This window comes from Pogona vitticeps, chromosome 3 (genome assembly GCF_051106095.1).
Source record: "Pogona vitticeps strain Pit_001003342236 chromosome 3, PviZW2.1, whole genome shotgun sequence".
In the NCBI taxonomy this organism is placed as follows: domain Eukaryota; kingdom Metazoa; phylum Chordata; class Lepidosauria; order Squamata; family Agamidae; genus Pogona; species Pogona vitticeps.
In genome coordinates, this window is record NC_135785.1 from 180,151,807 (window position 1) to 180,177,610 (window position 25,804).

Genomic DNA, 25,804 nt, shown 5'->3' on the forward strand with positions numbered 1-25,804 from the left:
TAGGAGTACAATTTAGTTGTGGACAGGTAATGTGCATGGATCAGGATCTCATTTATTGAGGTGAGATCCTCCAGGCTGTGATATTGAGGGTTTGTATGTCTGGGTGGTGAGCTTGGCTGTACTGTTGCAAGAGCAGGTGCGGAACCGGTGGTAGCTGGAAGTGGTTGCTGCTCCTCACTGTTTTGAGGAGTGTGAACCACGGCTGTCTGGGTAATCGAGGGGCAATCAGGAACACGTTGGCTTGGCTCTGCCTGATTTTGGCTATGGAGCGCAGAAGGAGTGGGAAGGAAGGGAACATGTAAATGAGGCCTGTGGATCAGTCTGCCATCAGAGCATCTCCCATGGATCCACGACCAACTCCTCCTCTTGAGTAGAAGATGTTGTATTTGGTATTGCTGGGGGTAGCAAACATGTTGATGTCAGGAGTCCACCAGCGTTTGCACAAGTTGAGGCAAATTGTGTGGTCTAGCGACCATTCATGCATTTGGGTTCTCGGGCAACTGAGTTTGTCCGCCACTGTGTTTTCGTGCATGGCTATATAGACTGCTATGGAGAAGACGTGATGCTCCAAGCACCATTCCCATATTTGGACCGTTAGATAAAGGAGGGGAAGGGAGCGGGTGCCCCCCTGTTTGTTGAGGTAAAAGAGATCTGTTATGTTGTCTGTAGTGATTTGCACGACGGTGCCTGTGATGAGTGGTTCGAAGGCTTTGAGAGCTTTGAAACTGGCGAGGAGCTCTAAGTTGTATATATGGAGCAATTGTTCCTTGGATGACCATCGACCGTGGACTTTTAGATCATTGCAGTGAGCACACCATCCTGTGGTGCTGGCGTCTGTCATTATTTGAGTTGTAGGTTGTAAAGCGGAGAAGGAGTGACCCATGAGGAGGCTGCATGGTGTGTCCCATCATCGGAGTTGGGAAGAGAGTTCTGGTGTTACTCACAAAAATTTGAATTGGTTGTCTGTCATGGGGTCGAAGAGGGTGAGGAACCAGGATTGAAGGGAGCAAAGTTTCAATCTGGCGTGAGGAATGGTAGAGGTTGTTGAGGCCATCAGGCCCAAAAGACATTGGGCAGTATGGGCCATGATGAGAGTTTGTGGATGGAATTGACGTAGTATGGTGTGGATTTTTATGAGTCTTTCTTGAGGAAGAAAAGCTTTTGTCCGTGTGGAATCTAACTTGGTGCCGATGTAAGTAATGTGCTGGGTGGGCATAAGGGTGGACTTTTGTTCGTTGATTTTGAGACCCAGATCCACCAGGAGGGAGAGGGTGACCTGAATGTCCTTTAAGGCTCATGAGCGGGATGGAGCGACCACTAGCCAGTTGTCTATATAGGGAAAAATTGTGACTCCCAGGGTATGAAGGTGCGCTGCCATGGGAGCCATGCACTTGGTGAAGACTCTTGGTGCTGTGGAGAGACCGAAGGGAAGGGCTTTGAATTCGAAGGCATGATTGCCTACAGCGAACCGCAGGTACTTTTGATGCTGGTGGCGTATGGAAATGTGAAAATACGCATCACTGAGATCTATGACAGCGAACCAGTTGCCCTCTTGAAGCATGGGCAGTATTCGTTCTAGCATGACCATCCAGAAACATCTGGAATAGATATAATAGTTGAGATCCCTTAGATCGAGGATGGGTCTCAATCCCCTTTCTTTTTTCGGGACGGTTAAGTACCGAGAGAAGAAACTTGGGTGGTCTTTTATGATGATGATGAGGGAAATAGCATCCTTTGAGAAGAGAGACCGGATCTCTTGATGAAGGACATTGGATGGAGACGTTATGACGAGATTGTGAGGTGGTAAGTGTGTGAATTCTATGGCATAGCCGATGGCTACAATGGTAAATATCCAGTTGTCTGATATGATGGAAGTCCAGACTGGCAGGGGTGGAGACAATCTGGTGGTGTGTACAGGAGGAAGGTGAGTGGGGTGGATCTGAGTCAAGGTAAAGTCAAAAGCCCTGTTTTTGTTTCTTGTCCGGACGACAGAAAGATTGTTTGGGTCTCTGGCGTTGCACAGTATTCCGTTGCTGGAAGGAAGTGGTAGTATGTGTAGACTGCCTGTTTCTGTCGTAGTATGGCCTTGATTGGTGGTATTGGTAAGGACGACGCCATTGTGTTCTGTATGGCCGATATTGTTGCTGCATGTTGTATGATCACACTGTCTTTTTAAATTTCTGTAGATTTTCCAGTATGTTGTCGGTTTTGTTGTTGAAGAGGCCGGAGCCATTGAATGGTAGGTCTTCAATTCGCATTCTAACATCATCTGGTATTTGAGCAGATTTGAGTCAGGTGTACCTGCAGAAGGCTACTGCTGCTACCAATTGTCTGGCTGAGGAATCAATAATGTTTCTAGCTGTTATCCTTTCCTGTCGGGCAAGGGCCATGGCTTCTTAGTGGTAATGCCAGCCCCCGTGTTTTGTATTCACCCGACGCCGACTGGAGAGACAGAAGGGCCTTAGACCATAGGTGGCGGTGGTATGCTCCCATTGCTGCAACATAATTGGCAGCACGAAGGTTGAATGAGGCAAAGGAGTAAACACGACACGCTCCCACATCTAGCTTCCTCCCATCCTTGTTGTTGGGAGTTGTGGAGGAACGGCTACATAGTCTACTTTGAGTAGCATCCACGATGAGTGAATTAGATGGTGGGTGTTTGTAGAGGAACGTGGCATCATCCTTGTGAGTCCTATAAAAGCTTTCCACCTTGCGCAACATTGCGAGATGGAAGATGGTTTAGACCATGTCTCTTTGGTAAGCTGGAGGAGTGATGGTATTAACGTCATGCTGGGAGGAAGGGATTGCTGATTATTGATATCATCGTATACTTTGTCAGTCTGAAATAAAGGGAGTTTTTGACGTCCAAGTTAAGTGATTTGGCGACTCGTGGTATGAGCTGTGAGTAGGATGAAAAATCATCTGAGGGGGACAGTTTGTTGTGGTTACTGTCAGAGTCCAGTGTTGGAAGGTTCAGGATGGACCCTTGGTCCGGTACCAAAAGAGAAAAGCACGATGAAATAGAGCGTGAAGAGGGAGCAGGAGAGGATGGTCCATAGAAGGGAAGTGGTGAGACAAGCGCAGTATGAAGAGATTTAGAAGAGGATGGTACCAGCGCTGTGGGAGTGTGGTGAGCCTGTGGTAAACGCTGACTCGGTACCGGTATTTGCTTGTGATGTCCTCTGGGTGGTTGCTTGGTGCCCATGGCCAGAGGTTGAGGTCCTGAGTAAGTCGTTGTAGACTGTACCAACTTTTGAGGTATCAGTACCGAAGTGCAAGGTTTCTTTGGTGGCACGGTGCGGGGTTTGGGAGCGTCCGCATGTCTTTTTCTGGAGGTATGTGATGGTGCCAGTGATTCTGGTACCAAGTCGGCCTCTGATGAGGACTGAGAAAAGTAGTCATCTTGGTACCGATGATACCGGTACCGTGAAACCGCGGAAGAGAATGAAGTGTCCATATTGTAATACCATCGATGTCGGTAACGACGGTTCCGGTGGTAATCAGTTTCGGAGGGATGGTACCGATGAGACTGGAGTTGGGACCATTTGTAGATAGGGTCATAATACTCTCTGGGTTGGTAGAGTTTGGCCCTCTTTGAATGCTTATGCCTTCCGGATGGTTCTCGGGATTGAGGGGACTCAGTAGGTGTAGTGGGTCTATCCCAATCTGTCTTTCCTTCTTTAGCCTCTTATGTGGTAGAGAGCGCTGCAGTACCATAGAAGCCGAATCTGACTCGCCCACAGAGATGGAGTGATGTGTCGAGGGTGGGCTCGAATGCGGAGGCAATGGTACCATGGTCAAATCCGCCTCGATCAGTGAAACTGGGAGTTGAGCGAGCAGAGGAGACTCAGGCTGAGCAGATGGTATCAGCACATCTTCCGAAGAGTCAATGCGAATGGTAGCTTGGTCCTGTAGCGGGGGTTCCGGTACTGGGGTGGCTCGTGCCTGGGAAGATGTTTTTTCCTTCTTCTGTTTAGTAGAATCAGAAGGAGAAATGGGTGGCGGTGGCGAGGCTTGTTTAGCTGATGGAGGTGCCTTAGACTTATGCTTCGGTCTAAGAAAAGTCTTGGAGGGAGTCGGAGAAGTGCTAGTCAGAGCGGAAGGGTGTGAAGGAGGCTCAGTGGTAGACGGAGCGTCCATGGTTGGAGGCTGAAGGGATTTTTGCCAAAGATAGGATCGTAAACGTTGCTCTTAGTTTCAGAGCCTGCTTGGTAAAGTTTTTGCAAAACTGGCAGGAGGAAGTCTGATGAGTTTCCCTGAGCCAGAAAAGGCAGTATTTATGGCTGTCTGAGAGAGAGATCTTATTGACACACTTGACGCACCTCTTAAACGGGGGAGGCTTCTTTGCCATAAATGGCGGGAAGGGGAGAAAGGTGGGGGGAAAGGGGTAGAGGGAGGGGGCGGATAAAGTCTCTTACTGTATTGATGATAGTTGTCCTAAGAGAGAGGGAAAAAGGAAATTTTTGTTCTTTTTATAGGAATTGCAATGGCGAAAGAGGAGCAGCTCTAGGAGGAGACCGCATGCAGTGGCGGTAAAAAAAGAACTGAGGTGCCTGGAGGGCTGGTGGGCTTCGTGGATGGGAAGGGGGCGGTCCTACTCAGATTAGCATAACGCTCTAGAATATTCCAGAGATCTCTGCGTAGTTGCAGAGTTAACCCATTAGTGTGCATTCACAGAGGCCATGAAGAAGAAATATGAGATCAACACTACTAGGAGTTTACAGCTGGAGGCCGGAAATGCATAACACACAAGTTGTCTGCATAAAAAATCCTTCTGTGTAAGAGAAACATTTTTCTTCTGATTATATGAAGTATACTGTGGCTTGCAGCAGGGTGAATGGTATTTAAAAAGGGCTTTCTGTCACACTGCAATCGTGTCTACCAGCTATTGCCCATCATCAATTACATTAAAATGAATTCAGTTTAATGTGGATTGCTGTTGCATATAGGAACAAAACACCCCGTGGCACCTTGAAAATTTATTATGTTGTAAGCCTTTACTGTAAGATGCACAGTCTCTTAGTACAGTGGTGCCCCACATAGCGATGATAATCCGTTCTGGAAAAATCGTCGCTATGTGGAATCGTCGCTATACGAAAAAAAAAGCCCATAGGAATGCATTAAAACATGTTTAATGCGTTCCTATGGGCAAAAAACTCACTGTTCAGTGAAAATCCTTCATACGGCCACCATTTTCGCTGCCCAGTAAGCGAGGAAAGAGCACGAAAACACAACGGGTGGCCATTTTTTTTACCCGGTGGCCATTCTGGAACCGCCGATCAGCTGTTAGAAAAAACACTGCTATGCTAAAATTGGTAAGCGAAACAGCTTCCCGATGATCGCAAAGCAATTTTTCGCTATCTAAAACATTGCAATGTGATCACTTTTGCGATCGCAAAATCTTCGCTATGCGGATTCGTCGTTAAACGGGGCGCTTGTTATGCGGGGCACCACTGTATTTTATGTTGTTATCTACTGTGAGGATACTTTTAGACAAATCATGTATCTCCATCTGTAAAAATACATACTGGAATCAAAATGTAGGTATTTATTTCCAGGGAGATATATAGGCCAGCCTGTTGCAGCAAAAACACCACAGCAATTTGGAGCATTTTAAAGACTAATCAGTACTATCTGGAATAAGTTTTCATGGTCTAAGTAGGTAAGCTATAGCCCACCAAAAATATATGTGAGATAAAATGTAAGGCACCCAAAAACAAAACAAGAAACACACACCTTCATATCTATGTACTACAGCTACCAACCTACAGCCATACCAATACTGATTATCTGTGGACAGATTTATGATGCTGAACGAGATTAAATGCTGGTGATTTATTTATCGAGATTTAAAATCCAACCAATCTGAACAAGCGAGAACTGGAAATAAAATAACAAAAAATGCCATGCCATCAGCAAAACTGAATGAAGTTTAATAAAAATTTAAGTTCAATAATGTTTTGTTTTCCTGACTTAGTCTGTACCAAAATGTTGGTTTAAAATGCTTGCAGATGATGCTGAAGCTTGGATTTTGGTATGCCTGACAAAATGGAGCTGGATAGTGAGGACATTTTTCTTATGTTATTCCCATCTGGATCTGATGCACTGATGATATCATTAAGAGAAGGTTCTTAATGAATCAGAAATTGTAAAGAAACGAATGAAAATAAAAAGTATGCTGGTCCTAACTTTCCTGGCTATTATTATTCCAACAAAGAAAATGAATTTAAAAAAAAAAAAAAAGAAATAGAGACATACACAGGCTTGTCCTATATTCAATAAACTCCCCTTATCCAGTAGGTATCACAAATGTAAAGTCTAACACATCAATAGTTTTGAAACAAGAGTTTATAAACTGAAGTTTAAAATCATTTTATAACTGCCCTAAATTCATGACTGCTGTCTACTGTACTAATATAACATAAGACACTTTGCCCTCTTTAAGCAGTAAATAGTTTGCTTGAACTAATAAACTATATTGCTTTTAGAGTTACATTGCCAATGGAAGCGCATTAATAATAATGAATATATCACTGGCATATAATGGAATAAGCAGCACGTAAGTGACACAAGAAAGAAACATGGAAACCCAAGCATCAGACTCTCTTTAAAAGCAAGCTTTTGTAATGAAACAAACAAACAAACACACCCCCCCCAAAAAAAACAATCTTAGAAGTAAAACTATAGCAGCAACAATAACAAAAATACACTTGACTCTCCAAGGTCCCTGCAGGCCTCTCAAGAAAAATAAATTGCAGAACAATAAAAATAATGCCAACAGAGCATTTCCTTGTTCTCGTAATCCTTTGTTCTAAGACTATGAAGATCCACAGTTATGACAAGCATTGGGACAATTAAGGAAGCAGCTTCAACGATAGTCTGATCAATACCCTTAATCTTTTTTTAAAAGAGAATATATTCCCTGCATGAACGGTCTAGAATGCATCTTAAAAAGTTTTCATGAAATAATTCTAGTATGTTATACTAGAATTCAGTGATTGCTCTAGTTGACAAAGTGTGGAGAGGTCTTTAAAAAAACAACAGAGAAGCTATAACTCAGAAAGTTGTATTTCATAAAAGAAATTTTTTTTTACTTCCATCCCTGCTTCCCATCTGTAATATGTAACCATATCTATAAACTAGCTCCTTAAAACAATCTGTAACATATCCCTAGTGATCTACTAATCTGAATATAACACTTTTTATCAATTACAATGTGTTTTCTCATTCATATTATTATAAGGGGGAAAAAGAAGGGAAACATAATTAATTATTCTGCTTCATATTTCATCAAATCCCTTACCAGCTGTTTGACAGATTATCAAGACACCTACCATCCCCCCTACAAACAAAAATGGAGGACCCCAAAGAATATAAGCAAATACATTATTTTCTCTTATACGACCACTACAACCTGGAGAATTAAATACCAATGGGACTCTCACTTAATAACATTTGATTTATTATGGATATAGCTGGTAAGGGATATAGCTGGATATAGCTATCCAGAGATATTCAGTAGTTATCAAGAGATACAGCTGGCATAGCTAGATATACTGTAGCTATCCAATCAGCTCTCTCTATATGTATCTGGCTTGATAGCTCAGTGGATTATCTATCTGATTGCAGAGCAAGAGGCTGGGAGTTCAACCCCTCATTGTGGCTCCATGGAGAAGAGCCAGCTTGTATAGCCTTCGACAAGCTGCACAGCACCCCCTGAAGAAGGGAATGGTAAATCAGCTCTGAGTAATGTCTACCTGGAGAACCTTGAAAAGGGGTGTGTGTGTGTGTGTGTGTGTGTGTGTGTGTGTGTGTGTGTGTGTGTGTGTGTGTGTCTTTCTGTTTCTCTGCCTGTCTGTCCATGTATGTATATGCCAATCCAACACATGAAATTTTGAAAGCAGGGGTTGCACCAGTACATCCAATAGCTAAATTATTTCCAATGGAGACAACATCTTTCCTGCACCCAAAATGAACAGAAAAAAAAACCCCAGCTAAAAATAGGGGAGACCTGGTAATTAAATAATTTAAGATAATAGAAAATGCCTTTGGACTCATTTTATGTTCAGTGTTAAAAAAATGAAGAGAAAATAATAAATGATGGAGCAGATGTGAAATTGAGAAACCTGCCTCCTAGACTGGAAATGTACTAGCCACTACCAGACTCTGTCCCATCAGCTTATGATACTCAACAACAGACATTTCATCTTCCAGTTTCCTTCCTTCCTCTGCTCTAACACTTTTATGAATAAAACAAACAAAAACTGTAAAACAAAAGCACAAATTTCAGAAACATGTCAATGCCAAGTAACAATAAGATGTACAAACAGCATGGAATTTTGAGAAATCCTTCTACTCAACTTATGTGCCACCCTGAGAAGCCAGGTTCCCTCTTATCCTTCCCTTGTTGGGCAAAGACTTTCCTTTTTAGGAAGACGGTTCCAACTGCTCTAATACCATGCTGACACATTTCTGGTATCCCATAAAGCAATATTGTGAAGTATTGACACTTAATATCCAGTCTTTCATACCTCTTGAGATATTGTAATATTGCTGTGAAAAATCTGAAGAGAAAGCATTCTACACAAAAAGTAAAATAAAAGAAAATAAAAATTCAAGCACTCCAGGGAAAGCTTAAAGTGACCTATATAATTGGCACTAAGTTTTAATGGATACAACTAAAGAGTGCCACATTAGGGCAGCACAAATTAGCCAATTACACACAGCTTGTAAACCAGAGACTCAGAGAAATATAAATAAAAGACCTCTACAGATTGCAGCTCTTGCCTGGTATATAAGCGCATGTATTTACTGCTAAACCCTTTAATGGCAACTTGCACCCAACAGTCCAGCTTTGTCATCCAGTGTAATCTATGCAAGAAGCTATATAAAGAAGTATGTAATCTACAAACTTTCACACCATTTAAATCATCAAAAATCATGACTTCAAATTACTAAGAAAGTGGAACCAGCAAGGCGTTTTGCAACAGAAAGATCTGTTTAGGTTCACTGACCTTTTGATTTCAGAGAAGGAGTGGAGACAAGGGTGAAATTTTGCTTCTGACAAAGAAGCAAGGTGTGGCTGGCTGAAACCCACTCCCTCATCACCCATGCAGCGTGCCCTGCACTACAGTGGAAACCATCTGCATTTGCATTGGTGGCAGAATTAAGGGTGTGCATGTTTTCCTGCCTGTATCATGGAAAGGACAGTTAGTAGTAGAATCTGATACATTAGGGAAAACAGGAACTAGCCTTACTTCAAGGTTCAATTATCCTAGTCTACCCACTTCTGCTTGCCCACTTCCTAGAGTCAGAGGATCAGGCCTCTGTCCATGTTTCTTGCCTCACACCAGGAGGGAAGCAGCAGTAATTGGAACACTTCCAATTTGGGGGAAGGTACCATGTTGCAGCCACGAAATTAAAAGACTCCTGCTTCTTGGGAGGAAAGTGATGACAAATCTTGACAGCATCTTAAAAAGCAGCGGCAACAAAAGTCCGAATAGTCAAAGCTATGGTTTTTCCTGTTGTGATGTATGGAAGTGAGAGCTGGACCATAAAGAAAGCTGACCACCGAAGAATTGATGCCTTTTAATTGTGGTGCTGGAGGAGGCTCTTGAGAGTCCCCTGGACTGCAAGGAGAACAAACCTATCAATTCTAAAGGAAATCAACCCGAGTGCTCACTGGAAGGACAGATCCTGAAGCTGAGGCTCCAATACTTTGGCTATCTCATGAGAAGAGAAGACTCCTTGGAAAAGACCTTGATGTTGGGAAAGTGTGAAGGCAAGAGGAGAAGGGGACGACAGAGGATGAGATGATTGGACAGTGTCATCGAAGCTACCAACATAAATTTGACACAACTCTGGGAGGCAGTGGAAGACAGGAGGGCCTGGCGTGCTCTGGTCCATGGGGTCCACGAGGAGTCAGACACAGCTAAACGACTAAATGACGACAACCATGTTGTAGAGTGAATTAACAGAAAAGGGGTGAGTGAAAGCCTGCCTCTGTGTGTATGTGTGAATGCTTGCCTGCCTCCATGTGTCTGGGAATATAACCCCAGCTTCCTCCCACCTTTGGCTGGTGTACCTTCTGCTCCACCAGCCATCACCATCATTTAAGTCAGAAGAAAACCTAGAAACGACATCTTAGACAGATACATATGAGTCTGGTGAAGCTTGAAGGACATATAAAGATGAAAGGAGACATGCTCATGCCTAACCATCAAAGTCCACCTAAGTGGACAGAAACTATACTCTTGAGAAAGCATCACCTATTTAGTGGCTCTGAGCAAAGAAAATCACTCTTTGAAATGGAAGGAGGTGGAAAGAGGAATGCTCCAATGCTTTCAACCAAGAACAATCCAAACCATAAGGAGGGAGACTAGCATCCTCTACAGTTAAAGTTAGAGTTAATTCATCTGCTGTCCATTCAACAACAACCAAAAATAGAGTCTTGCTTCTTTGTTGCAAGCACCTGGGGCAAACATCTTCACTCTGTTCAGATAAAACAGCTGAAACTCCATACAAAATATAATTACTTCAAATTCAGTATACAAAACAAAAATGTCATGAAAGGCTAGATAAGGCCATATTCCATTTAAGAGGTCACCTGCATTTGTACAGAAAATCTCAGATGCAGCAGGGGGTGGGGAGCTACTGGCTTCTAAACTTTAGCATTCAGAGTTATAAAGACCTTGCAAGAAGTTCTTGTTTCTCTGCAGTACAAAGCAGCAAATCAATATGCATTTGCATTACAAACCTTCATTTACAATAAAAAGATTTTTGCCAATATTCTCCTTCTGCTTTTTTTAAAAAAGTTGCTTTCAAAGCTCTCCTAGAATTTGCTCTATTAAATAACAAATGAAGAGCAGAACATGCCCTGGATTATAGATCACTGCTGTTTCTATTCTTACGATTATTCCTACCTTTTCTGGAGGTGGAGGAGGATTAAATCTCTTTGCACAGACTATAAACACATCAGGCTCTGGCTTGCCATTCTTCACTTCAGGGTCATCTCCCAACACAATATGATGAAATAAATTAAAGAAGTCTTTGTGTCGACTTGTTTTCATTTCAAATGTCACTCGAGACGAGCTAGTGGCAACAGCTATCGGTATGTTGTGTTGATGTAGATGGCGGATTAGTTTTTCAACTCCTATGACACCAAAATATATGAACATGTTAAAATACACTCAGTTGAGCAAAAACAGAGGTGGCAGATTTACTGATTCCGTACCCCGCCTCACTCACAACATATATATCTATTTCCTGTCTTAGCATATGCCTGCTTTCTTGTCCTTTCTCACTTTACTTATAAAATGCATATATGAGTCAGTATTAGTTATTTCTCTCTTTCAACCTGCACATATAGTCAGTTAAGATTACAGAAAGTTACCTGAGGTTTACACCTTTCCACCTAGGATATAAATTCAGTTTAGCTTAATAACTAAATCAATGGTTTAGGAGTTGTTTCCTGTGTCATTTGACTTGGCAGCAGTTCTGCCACTCATGAAAGACAAGTTAGGATAAACAAATCCACAACATTTACACTAAATGAAATGAATTTGTTGTTACTGCCATTATGTGCCACAGGTTGCATCCGACTTATGGTGACCCTATGAATTAGGGATGTCCAAAAGGTTCTGTTGTTAACAGTCCTGCTTAGCTCTTGGAAATGAAGGCTGTGACTTCCTTTATTGAGTCAACCCATCACCTGTGTAACCTTTAATGTTTCCCAGCATTAGTGTCTTTTGCAGTGGGTCTCATAATCTCATGGTATACCTGAAGTACAACAATCTCAATTTAGCCATAATTGCTTCTATCTAAGGAGAGTTTATTTGATTGGCACTCAACTCTTTCTGGCAGTCCATCATGTGCATAAAGCTCTTCTTCAGTACCGTGTTTCAAATTAATCACTTTTCATTTCAGCCTTCCCCACTTTCAAATTCTGACATCTACACACGGCAGTTAGAAACAGCATAGTCTCCATTGAGGTTTTCTTACATTTTAGGATCTTTTCTAGTTTCTTTACAGCTACCCTTCCTAGTTTTAGTCTTTTTCTGATTCCTTTGGCTGCAATCTTCATTTGAATTGATGACTAAACTGAAGTATACAAAAACGCTAATGACTTATTTTCCCCATAACGTGTTCAATAACTACTATCTGATATTAATGTATACACTAAAATGTTCTTAAAGATTTTTCTAATAGTTAGAGTTGCTCTTCTGAGTAACTCTCTTCATATGGGGCTTCAAACATAAGCAGTGACCTTTAAAGCCCCTTCTTGCACACTAGAAATGTCATTTTTTGTTGCAGTACAGCCTCATACTACTATACAGTAACTAAAATCCTGTTGCTTAGTGTAATAAATCATACTAGAGTAAGCTCACTTAATCAATGGAAATCTGTCAAGTCAATTTCTCTGTAAGTTCCATTGATTCAAAAGGGCCTTTTCTAACTGTGACCTACTTTAATACTATACATTGCAGTTAGAGTAGGCCCATTTGAATCAATGGAACTTACAGAGATGATTTACCAAAAAAAAAAACTTGATTAAATGTACCTACTTTAGTGTGATTTATTTCACTAAGCAACAGGAGTTTGGCCACTATACTTAAGATACTGTGTTTTTTTTCCCTAAAAGCAATCTCTTCTATACCTGCACTGCTAACTGGAAAAAATTATTATGCTTTTATTCACATAAACAGCTGCTTAGTAAATTTATCCATATTTCCAAATGTGAGTTTGGAAACTCGGGTAAAAGGAAAAACAGCATCACTCAGGAAGCCTCTGGGTTGATAAACACAAAATAAAGCTGTCCGTACATTCCTCAAAATGATATAAATATCACCACAACCATTTGTTTATAAAATCAGTATCTGTGAAGTGAAATCCAAAAATTAGTCTTTCTAAATACCTGGTTGTTTCAATCATTAGAGATAAAAGTTAACTGATTAAAACCAGGAGGGATTGATTTAAATCATGCCTATTAAAATCAATGAGCTAAATCAAGTGCCCTACCTTATAATTTCCTGACCAAGCTCACATACTAATAAGCTGCTTTCAGCAATTAGAACACATTGATTTGCAACTAAATAAAGAATGTATACTACCTAGGAGCATAATCCAAATGCTTTCATCATGCTGCCAACACATTGTCTGTATCTCCATAAGATAAGGTAGGAGTGGCAAATTGTGAAATTAACGGCTTTGTGTCTGGCTCTCTCTCTGTCCAGTTCCAGGAACACAACCCACTTCACTTAGTTTTCAAGTAAGTGCCCGTCAAGGACTTGCCAGAAAGGCCTCACAGTGACCAAGCTGCACATGAAGTCAACAATAAACAGTCTTGTTTGGAGGATTATAAATATTCAAAACTATTTTGCAGACTTCATTTAGTTGAATGGCATAAAAGTACAAGACCATTTTGTTGTGCTCTGGAGATGCCCCCGGTGAAAGACAGACTGGTGTTTCCTGAAGCCCAATCCATCTGATGGTTTGTTCAGTCAAAAGAGACAATCAAAATAATAAATGGAATGTATTCGTGAAGGCTTTCACGGCCGAGATCTCATGGTTGTTGTGGGTTTTTCAGGCTCTTTGGCCATGTTCTGAAGGTTGTTCTTCCTGACATTTCGCCAGTCTTTGTGGCTGGCATCTTCAGAGGACAGCACTCTGTGCTCTGGTGTAGTTGGCTTGGGAGTGCAGTATTGCCAACTACACCACAGCACAGAGTGCTGTCCTCTGAAGATGCCGGCCACAGGAAGAACAACCTTCAGAACACGGCCAAAGAGCCCGAAAAACCCACAACAACCAATAAATGGAATACTGTATATTGTTTTAAATGTTCAAATCCCCCTTCCCCTTGCCTTTTCAAACTTAAAAAGCAGCGCTGTATTTGACTGATACAGTTGTCATGGCTTCAATGTTTATTAATATTTATGCGATCTATCTATATTTCACTGTAAAACAGTCTGGGCTACTTTTAAGAAAAAGAGAAGCTTAAAAACTGATTTTTTTGGGGGGGGGAATCCACCTGTTAATCAATTCTGATTGACATGTGTCTGAAGAACAGTTGAGTCAAACTGATTAAGCAAGGCAGGAATGAAAGCGGCTTTGAAACAGAGGCTCATTTCTATACTTCAACACTCTTGATTATCCATGGATACTCACATCCTCCTCAAGCCCTATGTAGACATTCTGTTTTTTTTCATGCAATTAGAATCACATGGGAAGAAATTCACATAATTCTAACTAGTTCCACTCATCCTGAATCCTGACACACTCCACATATTCATCATTATTATCATCATAAAACTGCAGAGCTGGAGGGGACCCTATGGATCATCGAGTCCAGCCCTTGTCAAGAAGGCACAGAGGGGAACTGAACACCCAACCTCTAACTGCGCAGCCAGAGACCCAAACCACTGAACTATCCAGCAGTTCTTGTACAGCAGATAAATGATTAAAGTTATGCAGATCAGGGTGGCCAAATTATAGTGACCTGCCTCAAATGGTGTTGAATTGCAATTCCCAACATTTCTCACCATTTGCTGTAATGGCTAGGTATGATGGGAGCCTGATACAGACTCTTGGTACACTTTAAAACCCCAAAGGCATATATCTTTGAATTACTGGGGAAATTTAAGCATAAATATCATACTAGCCAGGTGCATGCAGCTGACTGAATCTCTGAAAAGCCGCACTCTGACACAAGATCATGGGGCAAGCCATACCTTTCTACAGTGAAACACGTCAAAAAGCCACCTTTAAAAAGTGCCTATGGACTGAGCTATGAATATAATACTGTACTGACTTTGGACAATAGCTCTCTCTTCAGCGGCAGGAGCGAGGAAAATGTTCTGAATTAACAGTCTTCCAGCTGCTACTAAATACTTTCCATTTTCCATTTCTCCTCATGATGCAACTGGGCGAAGCAATTAAAGATCATCCATGCTCTTTGAAAAGCACTCGTAACTATAAATTATTAAAAAATAAAGCCATTTCGACGATGCATCTTAAGCCACTTGGCACCAAATCCACGGCATCCTAAGGCGCATGCCAAGGACTTACTGCTGATAGTGAACTGAGAAGTCTGCTCTGTACCCCCAGCAGCTGAAATGCTACCCAGCTGCTGTTTTGTGACACTGTAGCTTTTATAAAAGAAGCACTTTCTAGAATGTACTATGGTATTTTTTTGCAATGAATTAAAATAAAACATTCAGGGAATCTTAGGAGGACAACCACAACTGTAGCCACCAGGCCATTTGGGTAGTAATGTTCTGAGGGCACTCTCCATCTTGAGAGCCAGCAAGGCATGATATTTTCTTCTCTATACTGTGGATCATCCAATTTTCTTGGTTTAAAAGTAAACTAGTAACATGGCCTTTGAGGCTTAAGTTTCTCTGCATGGAGGTGGCAGCATCACTTCTGATCCCATAAGAGAAGTTACATGCTTTAATATGCCTCTGCTGAACACCAATAAGAGTCCCCAAGCATTTACAACAAGCATGTCAAGGATACCAGTAAATTAAAATACTTATTGTAAACAACATAATACCTGTCTGTGTTCAGGAATTTTTAAAAAATGGCATGGAATCACTTCTGTCTGAGCTCCTACCTGAAATATCACTCTAAAATGTTCAATTTAGCAGTTAATTTAATTATTAGCTTTTGGGGAGGTGCAGTGGTGAGTCACTTCCTCTGGATGATACATTTATTGTTCCACTAAATCCATGTGGAATTTGGTGACACTGAGCTTCCATTTTGTTCTTGTGTCTTGACCAATCAAACTCAATTGCAGCATATACGAGAAGCTCCCATCAAACAGGGACTTCTAGCACTGTGTTAGCTAAAATTAGCAATCTGGAGAAGATTGTGTAAGTGCCTCTGAATCATCTTCTGATGGTTAAAACAGATGATCAGAACCCATTATCTTAGGGATGCAATAGCTCCCAGGGATTTAGACAGATAATTAAAAAAAACTGAATCTGTTCCATTTTTCAAACAAACAGCAAACCCGCAACAGATGTAACAAACAAGGAACATCAGCTACTTCTGCTTCTTCAAAATGTGTATACATGCGTATGTGCTAATAACTAGAACTACACATTGGAAACAAAGTATTACAATTTTCCATGTACAACAAAGTGGCATGGAGTCACTTTCAGAAAGTCATTAAAACAACAAATTTGTAGTATCACACTGTTTTATGTTGCAAAACAACCTGTATGGAAAAAGCATCGCTCTTTTTGACAAATCCACTGAGCAGTACTTGTCTTTTAACACTTAATAGTTTAGCAACCAAAACAGAATAAAAGCAGAAACAGAAAACATATAACTGATGACAGGTTTAGTGTATATTCCCCTTCCAGCCCCACACAAATGCACAGTATTTCAGCCACCCACTGGTTTATGAGCAATTACTTCTTTTTCAGGCTGGGGAAAAAAAAGCAGGTTCCCATCAGTCTCAATATATGGTCATTATAAATTGCTGCTGAATTGTGCATTGCTTTCTTGCCAACAACGTAAAATCTATTTCAAACTGCTTGGTACATTTAATGGCCTTTAAGAAATCATGGAAGGAAATCTGTTAAGTCTGCTCAGGTTTTTAGGATCACAACTTTGAACTCAAAAAGTCAAAAAGGGGCACATATGGTCGTGTTTGCATCTTTCGAAAGGCACAAGCATAATTTCAATGCATGCTGGCACTGATCTTCAAATACAGATTTGAGCACATGGAGCACACTGACATCATATAAACAGTAATGAATTAAGAAGCAGAAAGGATGATTTGATTTCGATTTCGAAACCTTTATTGGCATATAAACGGACAACAACAAAACATAGGTACAAGCCAAGCAATGATCAGAGTAAACGTAAAATAGGAGATACACTCAACAAATAGTATCATAGGTAATGGGTTAAATTGGAAATTTCCAAAAGATATCTTGCAACGGCAGATGTAATCCGTGGGCAAGAATCATTCAGGAAAAAGGATAGGGAGTTGGGCAAAAAAGAAAGCCACGGTTCGAGAAACAGCTTTCTCAGAGATGAATGCGCCGGGCAATGAAATAAAATATGGTCCAGGGAATCTGGGAGGGTATGACAGAAAAAGCAGAGCCTATTTGCACGGGGGATCTTAGCGAATCGGCCTGCATGAACCGCCGAAGGGAAGATATTGAGGCGAGCTAACATAAATGCTCTTCTCTGACCAGGGTTGGTCAGTGAAGAGAAATAGTTAGAAGGGCGTCCTAGGGAAGGAGGAAGACTGAAAAAAAGGGGAGAACAAGTGGGGTTTACAGTAAGTCAGCTGAAAGTGACTCAAACTCAAGCTGCCAAAGTTTGTGTTTGATCAAGGAATGGGCCTGTTGTAATCCCAGGTCGAAAAGGGATTCTAAGTTCAGTCCTAGGGATAGAAGTTTGGAGTCAATCAGTTTAAACCAATTCGAAGTGTAGGAGTCACTAAGAAGGTCAAAGAGAAGAGAAATGGAATTAGAGTGGAGATGGATACGGAGCCAGTATTTGAAAGTGGAGACCCAGGCAAGAGTAGAAGGAAGGTGGGTTCCCAATTCAAGTACCAGGGTGGAGAGGCGAATCATATTGGGAACACCTAAGATCTTTCTAAAGAAGACAGCGGCAATGGAGTCAATGTCGTGGTTTACAGCCTCTATCCAGATGGGGACCCCATAAAAAAGGTGGGATAGGAGTTTGCACTGGAAAATATGCAAGGCTGCTGGGACAAACTGGTTGCCCGAGAAGTAATGGAATTTAGAAATTGCATTGAGTTGGGATGTTGATGTGGAAATGACCGATTTTTTGTGTGAGGCCCAGTTTAGTTTGAAATGGAAAGTGAGCCCGAGGTATTTAAAGGTTGGTACTTGTTGGTAGGATTGTGTACCAACTGTCCAAGTGGATAGAGGGCTAGATTTAGAAAAAACAACTATTTTAGTTTTGGAAGAATTTATGCTAAGATCGTTGATGGAGCAGTAGTCTTGAAATTTGGCTAGAAGAAGACTCAGCCCGGCTTTGGAGAGGGAGAGCAGGACTGCATCGTCAGCATAGAGGAGAACTGAGAGAGGGGCACCGTTAAGAGAGGGGGAAGAGTTAGTAGCTTTACATAAGAAAGGAGGGAGATCTGCAAGGAATAAGTTGAACAGTAAGGGGGCTAATATACACCCTTGACGGACACCCCTGTTAACTTGAAATCTATCAGTTAGTGTATTGGAGTTTGGGAGGCGAATCTGACATGTGTTTGAAGAGTGGAGACGCCTAAGCAGAAAGAGTAGTCGAGGATCAATGCCCCATTGAGATAGTTTGTCCCATAAGAGGGATCTGTTAACAGAGTCGAAGGCACCTTGAAGGTCAACAAAAGCAGCAAACAAACTAGATTTGTGATGAATGGAATATTTTTCAACTAAATGGGATAAAAGTAAAGCGTGATCAAGAGTAGAGGCTCCAGAGCGGAAGCCAATTTGCTCTTTCCCCGGAAGATTAATGGAAGAAGCCCAGGCAGAAAGTTTGGCTAGAAGAGATTTTGAGTAAAGTTTGCCAATAAAAGATAGAAGGCTAATTGGGCGGTAGTTGCTAGGGAGAGAGGGATCACCTTTTTTGAATATTGGAATCAGAGTGGAGATTAACCAAGAGTTAGGAAGGATGCCAGAGTGGTTAACTAAGGTGAAAAAGTTAGCCAAGGAATGAGACCACCAGTGGGGGTTACTGGTCAGAATCTCAGTGAGGACTTGATCAGGGCCTGGGGCCTTACCAGACTTCAGTGAGCTGATTAAATCCAGTATTTCCTCAGAAGTAACAGGAGGCCAGTCGGGGAAAGGACTATATCTCTAATTTCCTACTACTGGTGTAACAAATGAGTTTAGAGCAGTTATTCAGTGGGCTTGAAAAAGCAAAAATTTGGGAGGTTAGACAACTTTACTTCATCAATTTCCACCATTTGGTTTGTTCCATCCTATTTCAGCGTAACGTTTATGCCCCAGCACATACCCAGCACTCTTTCTGAAGGAGCAGCTATGCAATATGGAACTGTTTCTTGATCTGTTTTTTGCAGACCTTGATGGTTTCGGTAGCTTAGTATTCCCATTACCAGCTTTCATTCAGACATGAACTATACCCATTGATAGATAAGGGCAGATTTCTGTCTATGACCCCGGCACTAATACGTTCGGTTATATCTGGTATAGCTCACTGGGTATGAGCATGTGGCCGCAGATGTTCAAATTTTCACTGTGCCTTGCAGGAGAGATCATACAGAGTGTGTGCAACTGGTGGGCTCAAGTACCCCAACGCCTGTGCCTCCCTGGCCAAGCTGCTCAGTCCCAGTGTGCCATCATCAGGAGAAACTGGAAAACCACTTCTGAGTACCATACATACACCCAGAAAACCCTGCGAGGTATGCCACAAGTCAGAGCTGACTTGGTGGCATATAATTAAGAGTTCTGTAACATATTCTATGTGGGGCTGCCCTTGTACCTGCTTCAAAGGGCCACAGCTAGTGCAGAATGTAGTAGCTAGCGCGAGCGGCGGAATATGGAGGTAAGAATTGCACTGGCTGCCCATAAGCTGCTACTGAGTATGTAGAGTATTTCTGAGCTCTAACACCACGTTCAGTTTCAACAGGATACTTGGAAGATTTCTTTCCCTAGTTAACTACAAAGATCCTCATTGGAGTCCTTTTGTTTGTTTGTTTGTTGTTTTGTAGCCTGCAAGATGCCAAAGATCAGGGAGGCAGGACTTTCAAGTGATAGCACCTCTCTCTCAGGTAACTGGAGAGGCAGAACTGTACTCTCAAAAACATATTAGAGAACAGACCTCTCAAAAAGCTGTTTATTGATGTAAGCCTTCCATAGTTTAATGTCTTCTCTCTTGCTCAGATGCTTTTAATCATTTAATTGCTTTAAAGGTATTTTTCCTGTTTTTTTATATTGCACAATGTATGTTTTATACTGCCTTTTATACTGTACATGTTTATATAAACTGATTAGCAATATTATAGTAAGCACACTAGCCAGAATCTTATTTGGTTTCACAGTATAAGATCAAAATTTGCGTTAACTGATGTGTGCAATTGTTCAGCTGCCTGTCACACACTCAGATATACCCAGGTCACACACTCAGTTGCCTGCCTGGGTATACAAGAGATGACCAGAAAGTTATGTTACCAAATACACAACTTTCCTTACATGTATGGCGTTTCACAAGAGATAATACATATCTAAAATAAATAAAATATACAAATAAATTTGCACATTTTAAAAAGAAGTCATTATGAAATATCTAGGAACAGCTTAATACATTTTGTAATAGCCATCGACATAGTCAGAGCTATCAAAGAGAGCATGTCTTCTTTCTTCCAAAATAGAAGACTACAGAATGAACTGCTGTTAAGTGGATCATACTTATTATTCTGTTCTCAGAAGATATCTTAATAATGGTTTAAATGTCAATTTTCTTCTGACTTCTAAGGCAATCGGAAAGCAACCAGCCCCCACCCTCAATTTTGCTTTAAATCTGCAAAAAAGAGCTGGTAGAATTTAAATGACAATTAATTTGCTAAGAAAAAATACAACCTGGCATCAATTCAGCTGTGGGAAATAATTTCTCTTGTTTAATTTGACATTCTTGCAGTAATTCTTCTTTGGTGATAGGAAGGTCTAAGGCATCTCGAATGATCTCTGCTCCTTCCAATGCTTTTTTACCCATTGCTAAAGATTTCACGTCCCAGGTGTAGGTCTTTCCAAAACGACCACAGACTTCTTGATACACGACAGTATAAAGATGCTCAGTATCTGGTGAAGGAGGAAAACTGAGTTTAGAAGCATTTTACCAGAAATACTTTCACTTCAACACATTGGACATGGGCCCATACCACCACCATACCACACTGCTAGCCATATACCACATAGTTTACAATGAGACAATTTAATTTCTCAGATAAACTTTTGTGTTGCATGGATAACAAAACTAAAACAAAAACAAAGGTGTTCATGGCACCTTAAAAACTAACAGATGTATTTCAGTGTGAGCTTTAGCATTTACAATCCACTTCCTCTTACACACTGATTGAAATATTTAGCCATATGTATTTATTCTCTTGCATATGGACTGCCCTAAGTAGAATACAAAGGAGCATGGCTGGCAAAGAAAATGAAATAGGTCACATTGCAGATGAATAAGAGGATATGTCTCCGATGTTCTGGATGACATTGTTTGGTGCTTCCAGAGTACCGTATTTGCCGCCGTACAAGACAACTGGGCGAATAAGACGACCCCCCCAACATTTCCACTCAAAATATAGAGTGGACGGCTCTGCTGCGGCGCCGGCGACAGCTGCCTGGGGCTCTGCCCGGACCTGCCCTGGAAGTTCATGGCCGGCAGGGAGGAGGGCGAGGAAGAGGGGAAGTGGCTGGGTGGGCAGCGGCAGGAGGAGGAGGAGGAGGAAGAGGGGAAGCGGCCAGGCGGGCGGGCAAACGAGCAGCTGGCTCAGCAGTGAGAGGGCGAGGAAGAGGGGAAGCGGCTGGGTGGGCAGGAGGAGGAGGAGGAGGAGGAGAAGCGGGCAGGTGGCGGGCAAGCAAGTGCGCAGCTGGCTCAGCGGGGCGGGATGGTGGGCAGCCCGGCGGCGGGCTCTGGCCGCTGAGGCATGGCCGGCTCTGTTTCCCTCCCTCCATCCGGACCGACTGCCTGCCTGCCTTCCTCCCCGGCCACTGCGGCCCCGCGTCACTCACTCAACAGCGGCGGCTCCTTCCTGGCCCAAATGAAGTGCACCCAGTGTACAAGACGACCCCCACACTTGGAGACATGTTTTTGGGGCCAAAAAAGTCATCTTGTACACCGGCAAATACGGTATATGTGGGGACAGAGTTGGCATCCAAATTTGCAGTATAGTCTCATTCCTGTCTCCTTATCCATGAAACGTGGCCTGTTGTGTGCCACTAGTTGTCTACATTTGGGGGTCTGAATGCAAGTGACCACAGGTCTACCACACAGCCTGGGACAGGGAAATACTATTGTCCAAAATGGCTGTAACGTATTGAGTGAGTGGTCTATTCTAGGGCTATAGGTGGCTTTTGCTTGCAAAATGTAAATAGATTTTGAGCTACAGTGCCATAGTCACCTGTGTACAGCTATAAACAGTGCCCTTATATTTCAAGCGCTTGCCTTGTACAATATTTTTCCTACAAACAAAAAATAACTAGCACAAAAAGTTCCAACAAATCAAGCAAATTGCAAAGAAGATCTGAAGATTACATTCTCACAGGAATTGCCTCTGCATAAGTGCTTGCTATCCAAACAACTCCCAGATGATACTGTTTTACAGTAAATCCACAATGTACACAAGGTAATAGGTAGGAGTAATCCTGCTGCCTACACAAATAAGAATTTACCTTTGTTCACACACTTAGCAGTATCATGCCCAGATCTTTATTGGCATTTCAGTGGGGGAGCAAAACTGAATCTCCCAGAAAATAAAATCAGGCAAGGGGCAAACCGAGAACCGGGTTGCAAGCTTGTGGAGGAGTTGAGTCAAATGGCTCCTTTCTTTTTTAAAAACAGGAAAAACAAGGATTTGACTGCCTTCAACACAAAATACTGTTCCTTTGTTAACTCTGGGCACAACACGCACTGGAACAACACAACACCACAACAAAGTGTGGTTCCTAGGGAGGATTTTTGGAAGAAGCTGTGACTATCAGACTATAAGAATACATTGTTTGGGGCTGCAATTTTCAATTATAAGTTTAAGTCCATCATGCACATATAACTATGCATACAAAGCAATGCCTTAATTGGGAGTCAAGCCTTTACTTAGAACAGAAAATGACAAATGAACAAGGAAATCCATTACTCAAGGGATGTCATTATATATTCTATTTAAACTATAAAGTAATTTATTTTTCCTCCCTTTGAACAGAGTTTTAAAGTTCTTCAAAAGATGCCACAGTTTCCATAGCGTTGCCTGTGGCACCACTACATTTACATCTCACTATATTTCCCTTACAGCCCTATAGCCTATAATCAAGTGAGTTGAAAAGTAAGTAAGATCTCTTTAGGCCACATCCATACATGTAACATTTCTGCCTAAGGAACAAGGCTTTTCTTGAATTCCTTGAGTTTTGTTAAAAATAAGCAAATATAATCATAATGATACATCATCCAACAAAGTATAAAGGTAAAGGTTCCCCTTGACAATTTTTGTCCAGTCGTGTCCGACTCTAGGGGGCGGCGCCCATCCCGCTCTTCAAGCCATAGAGCCAGTGTTTGTCCGAAGACAATCTTTCCGTGGTCACATGGCCAGTGTGATTTAGACACGGAACACTGTTTACCTTCCCACCGAGATGGTCCCTATTTATCTACTCGCATTTGCATGCTTTCGAACTGCTAGGTTGGCGGGAGCTGGGACAGGCGACGGGTGCTCATTCCGTCGCGTCGATTTGAACTTACGACTGCTTGGTCTTCTGACCCTGCAGCACAGGCTTCTGCGGTTTAGCCCACAGCGCCACCACTTTTCTTTAAAGTATATTTTAAAAAAAATCTAAGAATTTCTACTGCCCCCCTATAATTGGTTCAGATGACAATCAATCATATTTCATATTTCATATTTCTTAATTACAGTAGGACCCCCATATCCACTGAATCAATATCCACTGATTCACTTATCCACAAACTGCAAACACTGTACTGTGCTGTATTAAAAATACAGGCACTCCTCACTCAATGACCTACCTGCTCAATAATTGCTTGGACGTACGCCCATCTCAGTCCTTTATATCTCCTGTCTCTGTCCAATACTCTTAATTACTACATTTCTTTCTTTCTTTCTTTCTTTCTTTCTTTCTTTCTTTATTTATTTTATTTATTTATTTATTGGACTTATATACCGCCCCATAGCGCTACAAGCACACTCCGGGCGGTTTACAATTTTTAATTATACAGGCTACACATTGCCCCCCCAGCAAGCTGGGTACTTATTTTACCGACCTCGGAAGGATGGAAGGCTGAGTCAACCTTAAGCCGGCTACCTGGGATTTGAACCCCAGGTCGTGAGCACAGTTTTAGCTGCAGTACAGCGTTTTAACCACTGTGCCACGAGGCTCGTTTTAACCACTGTGCCACGAGGCTCGTACATCACACTGATTCTCCTGTTTTTGAATTAGAGCTCTCCCATACAAATAGTGAATCATTCCGATCACAGCTTGTTCACATGGCTGAGACTCACTTCCACGTGTGCATCATCATGGCACACATAGCCAAAACCTTTTAATTCCATAATGAGAATGTTAAGGAGCTTAATTTTACCTACTGCCAAATTATTTCTCTTCCAAAAAGATATATGCAGGATGAAAATACTTTTGTGTGACCCTGTTGTTCACTTTTTCAGACATAATGATTGCAGACATGTTTGAAGTGAAATAACAAAACTCAAAGACTGAAACCAAGAAGTATACATTCCATATTAATTTCTTGTTGTTTTAAATAGCTGATGCATCTTCCATAGCTCAATAGCAATGTCACTGTGGAATAGATAATGGATATATGTGTCTCAATACAGCTTGCATGAATTCAATTGTATATTAATGACTTTAACTGTGAAAAGCAGATGATGGCTGTGTGCATGCTATGATTATCTAGACTCTTCATATGTCTTTTGGTACCCAACTAATCTTCCACAAATATTTCTCTTTGATTTTTCTTTGCAGAAGAAATATTGGTTGAAATTCTGTTGCTTAGCATAGTAAATTCTACCTAAATTAGGACCACTAAATCTGTGAAATTGACAGAAGAATTGAGTCAAATGTCAATTAATTCCATGGGCCTGCTCTTGTTGCAACTTACTTTGGTAAGCAACAGGATTTCAGCCACTTTTACAAATGTTTATGGCCTAAGGAGCCTATGCCACCAATAGATATCATACACTTCCTTCCCAAAGAAAAGCAAACTAGAACACAAACTTACAGCTAGTTCAATGACTTGATGTCAAATGGCCCTCACAGAGAATAAAGCTGAGGACTGAATATATTCCACTGTATCACAAAATACATTTGTGTTATCTAGCCTACTGCTTCACAGATAGTAAAATGTGTTAAAACTGTTTTTCCATCCATGTATTTTTGAAAGAAATGAACAACAGTTGTTTACCTCAGGGAAGATTTCAACATTTTAGACAGATTCCCAAGTGGTTTCTATTCTAAATTTTTAGGTTCTGGAACTGTGTCACTGACCTGGAGTCAGACACAATTTATGTCAATCTATACTATAAAATGACAGGATGCCCCTTATATGAGAAGCAGCATAATGGGCAGGATACTTCAGAGAAGAGTTAGACACCTTTCCCTTGTAATCATAGATGCTTCAAAGCCATACAAATTATACATCACAATGTTCTTTTCAGTCAGCATGAGAGACTCAGCTCTGAAAGGTGCCAAGACTTATAGCCTGAAGATGGAATAAGAAAAAAAGGGGGAAAAAAGCATAATGTCTGTCAACTTGGCATTTCCACATGATGCTCTTTAGTAAACATATGTGAAAAGTAATTGGAAGCATAATGATTAAGATACTTACTCTGGATCCTGCCCTATTTCTTACAGTCTGAGTGTCTGCACATAAAAGAATCACTTAAGGAGGGGATTACCCATTCTTACACTCTTTAGTGCCAAAATATGGACAAAGAGAGATTGTCTCAGATGTTGAGTTTGCTCCCATTGATGGAAGTATCCCCTCAGACACATTTACATCACAGACGTAGAGGAAAAAATGACTTTTACTGGTTCTCCATTGCCCTGTTAGTAGTTTGAAAATCTGT

At 41.5% G+C, this 25,804-nt stretch overlaps 1 protein-coding gene across 1 annotated transcript in view; it reads right to left on the reverse strand.

Moving 5' to 3' along the window:
• Window positions 1-25,804, reverse strand: part of PUDP (pseudouridine 5'-phosphatase) — an 88,319-nt gene that overhangs the window by 38,599 nt on the left and 23,916 nt on the right. The window contains exons 2-3 of the mRNA XM_020786967.3: window positions 20,574-20,792; window positions 10,923-11,152 (exon numbers count right to left, since the gene is read on the reverse strand). Coding sequence (XP_020642626.2) covers window positions 10,923-11,152; window positions 20,574-20,792 — 449 coding nt within the window. The remainder of the gene's footprint in view (window positions 1-10,922; window positions 11,153-20,573; window positions 20,793-25,804) is intronic.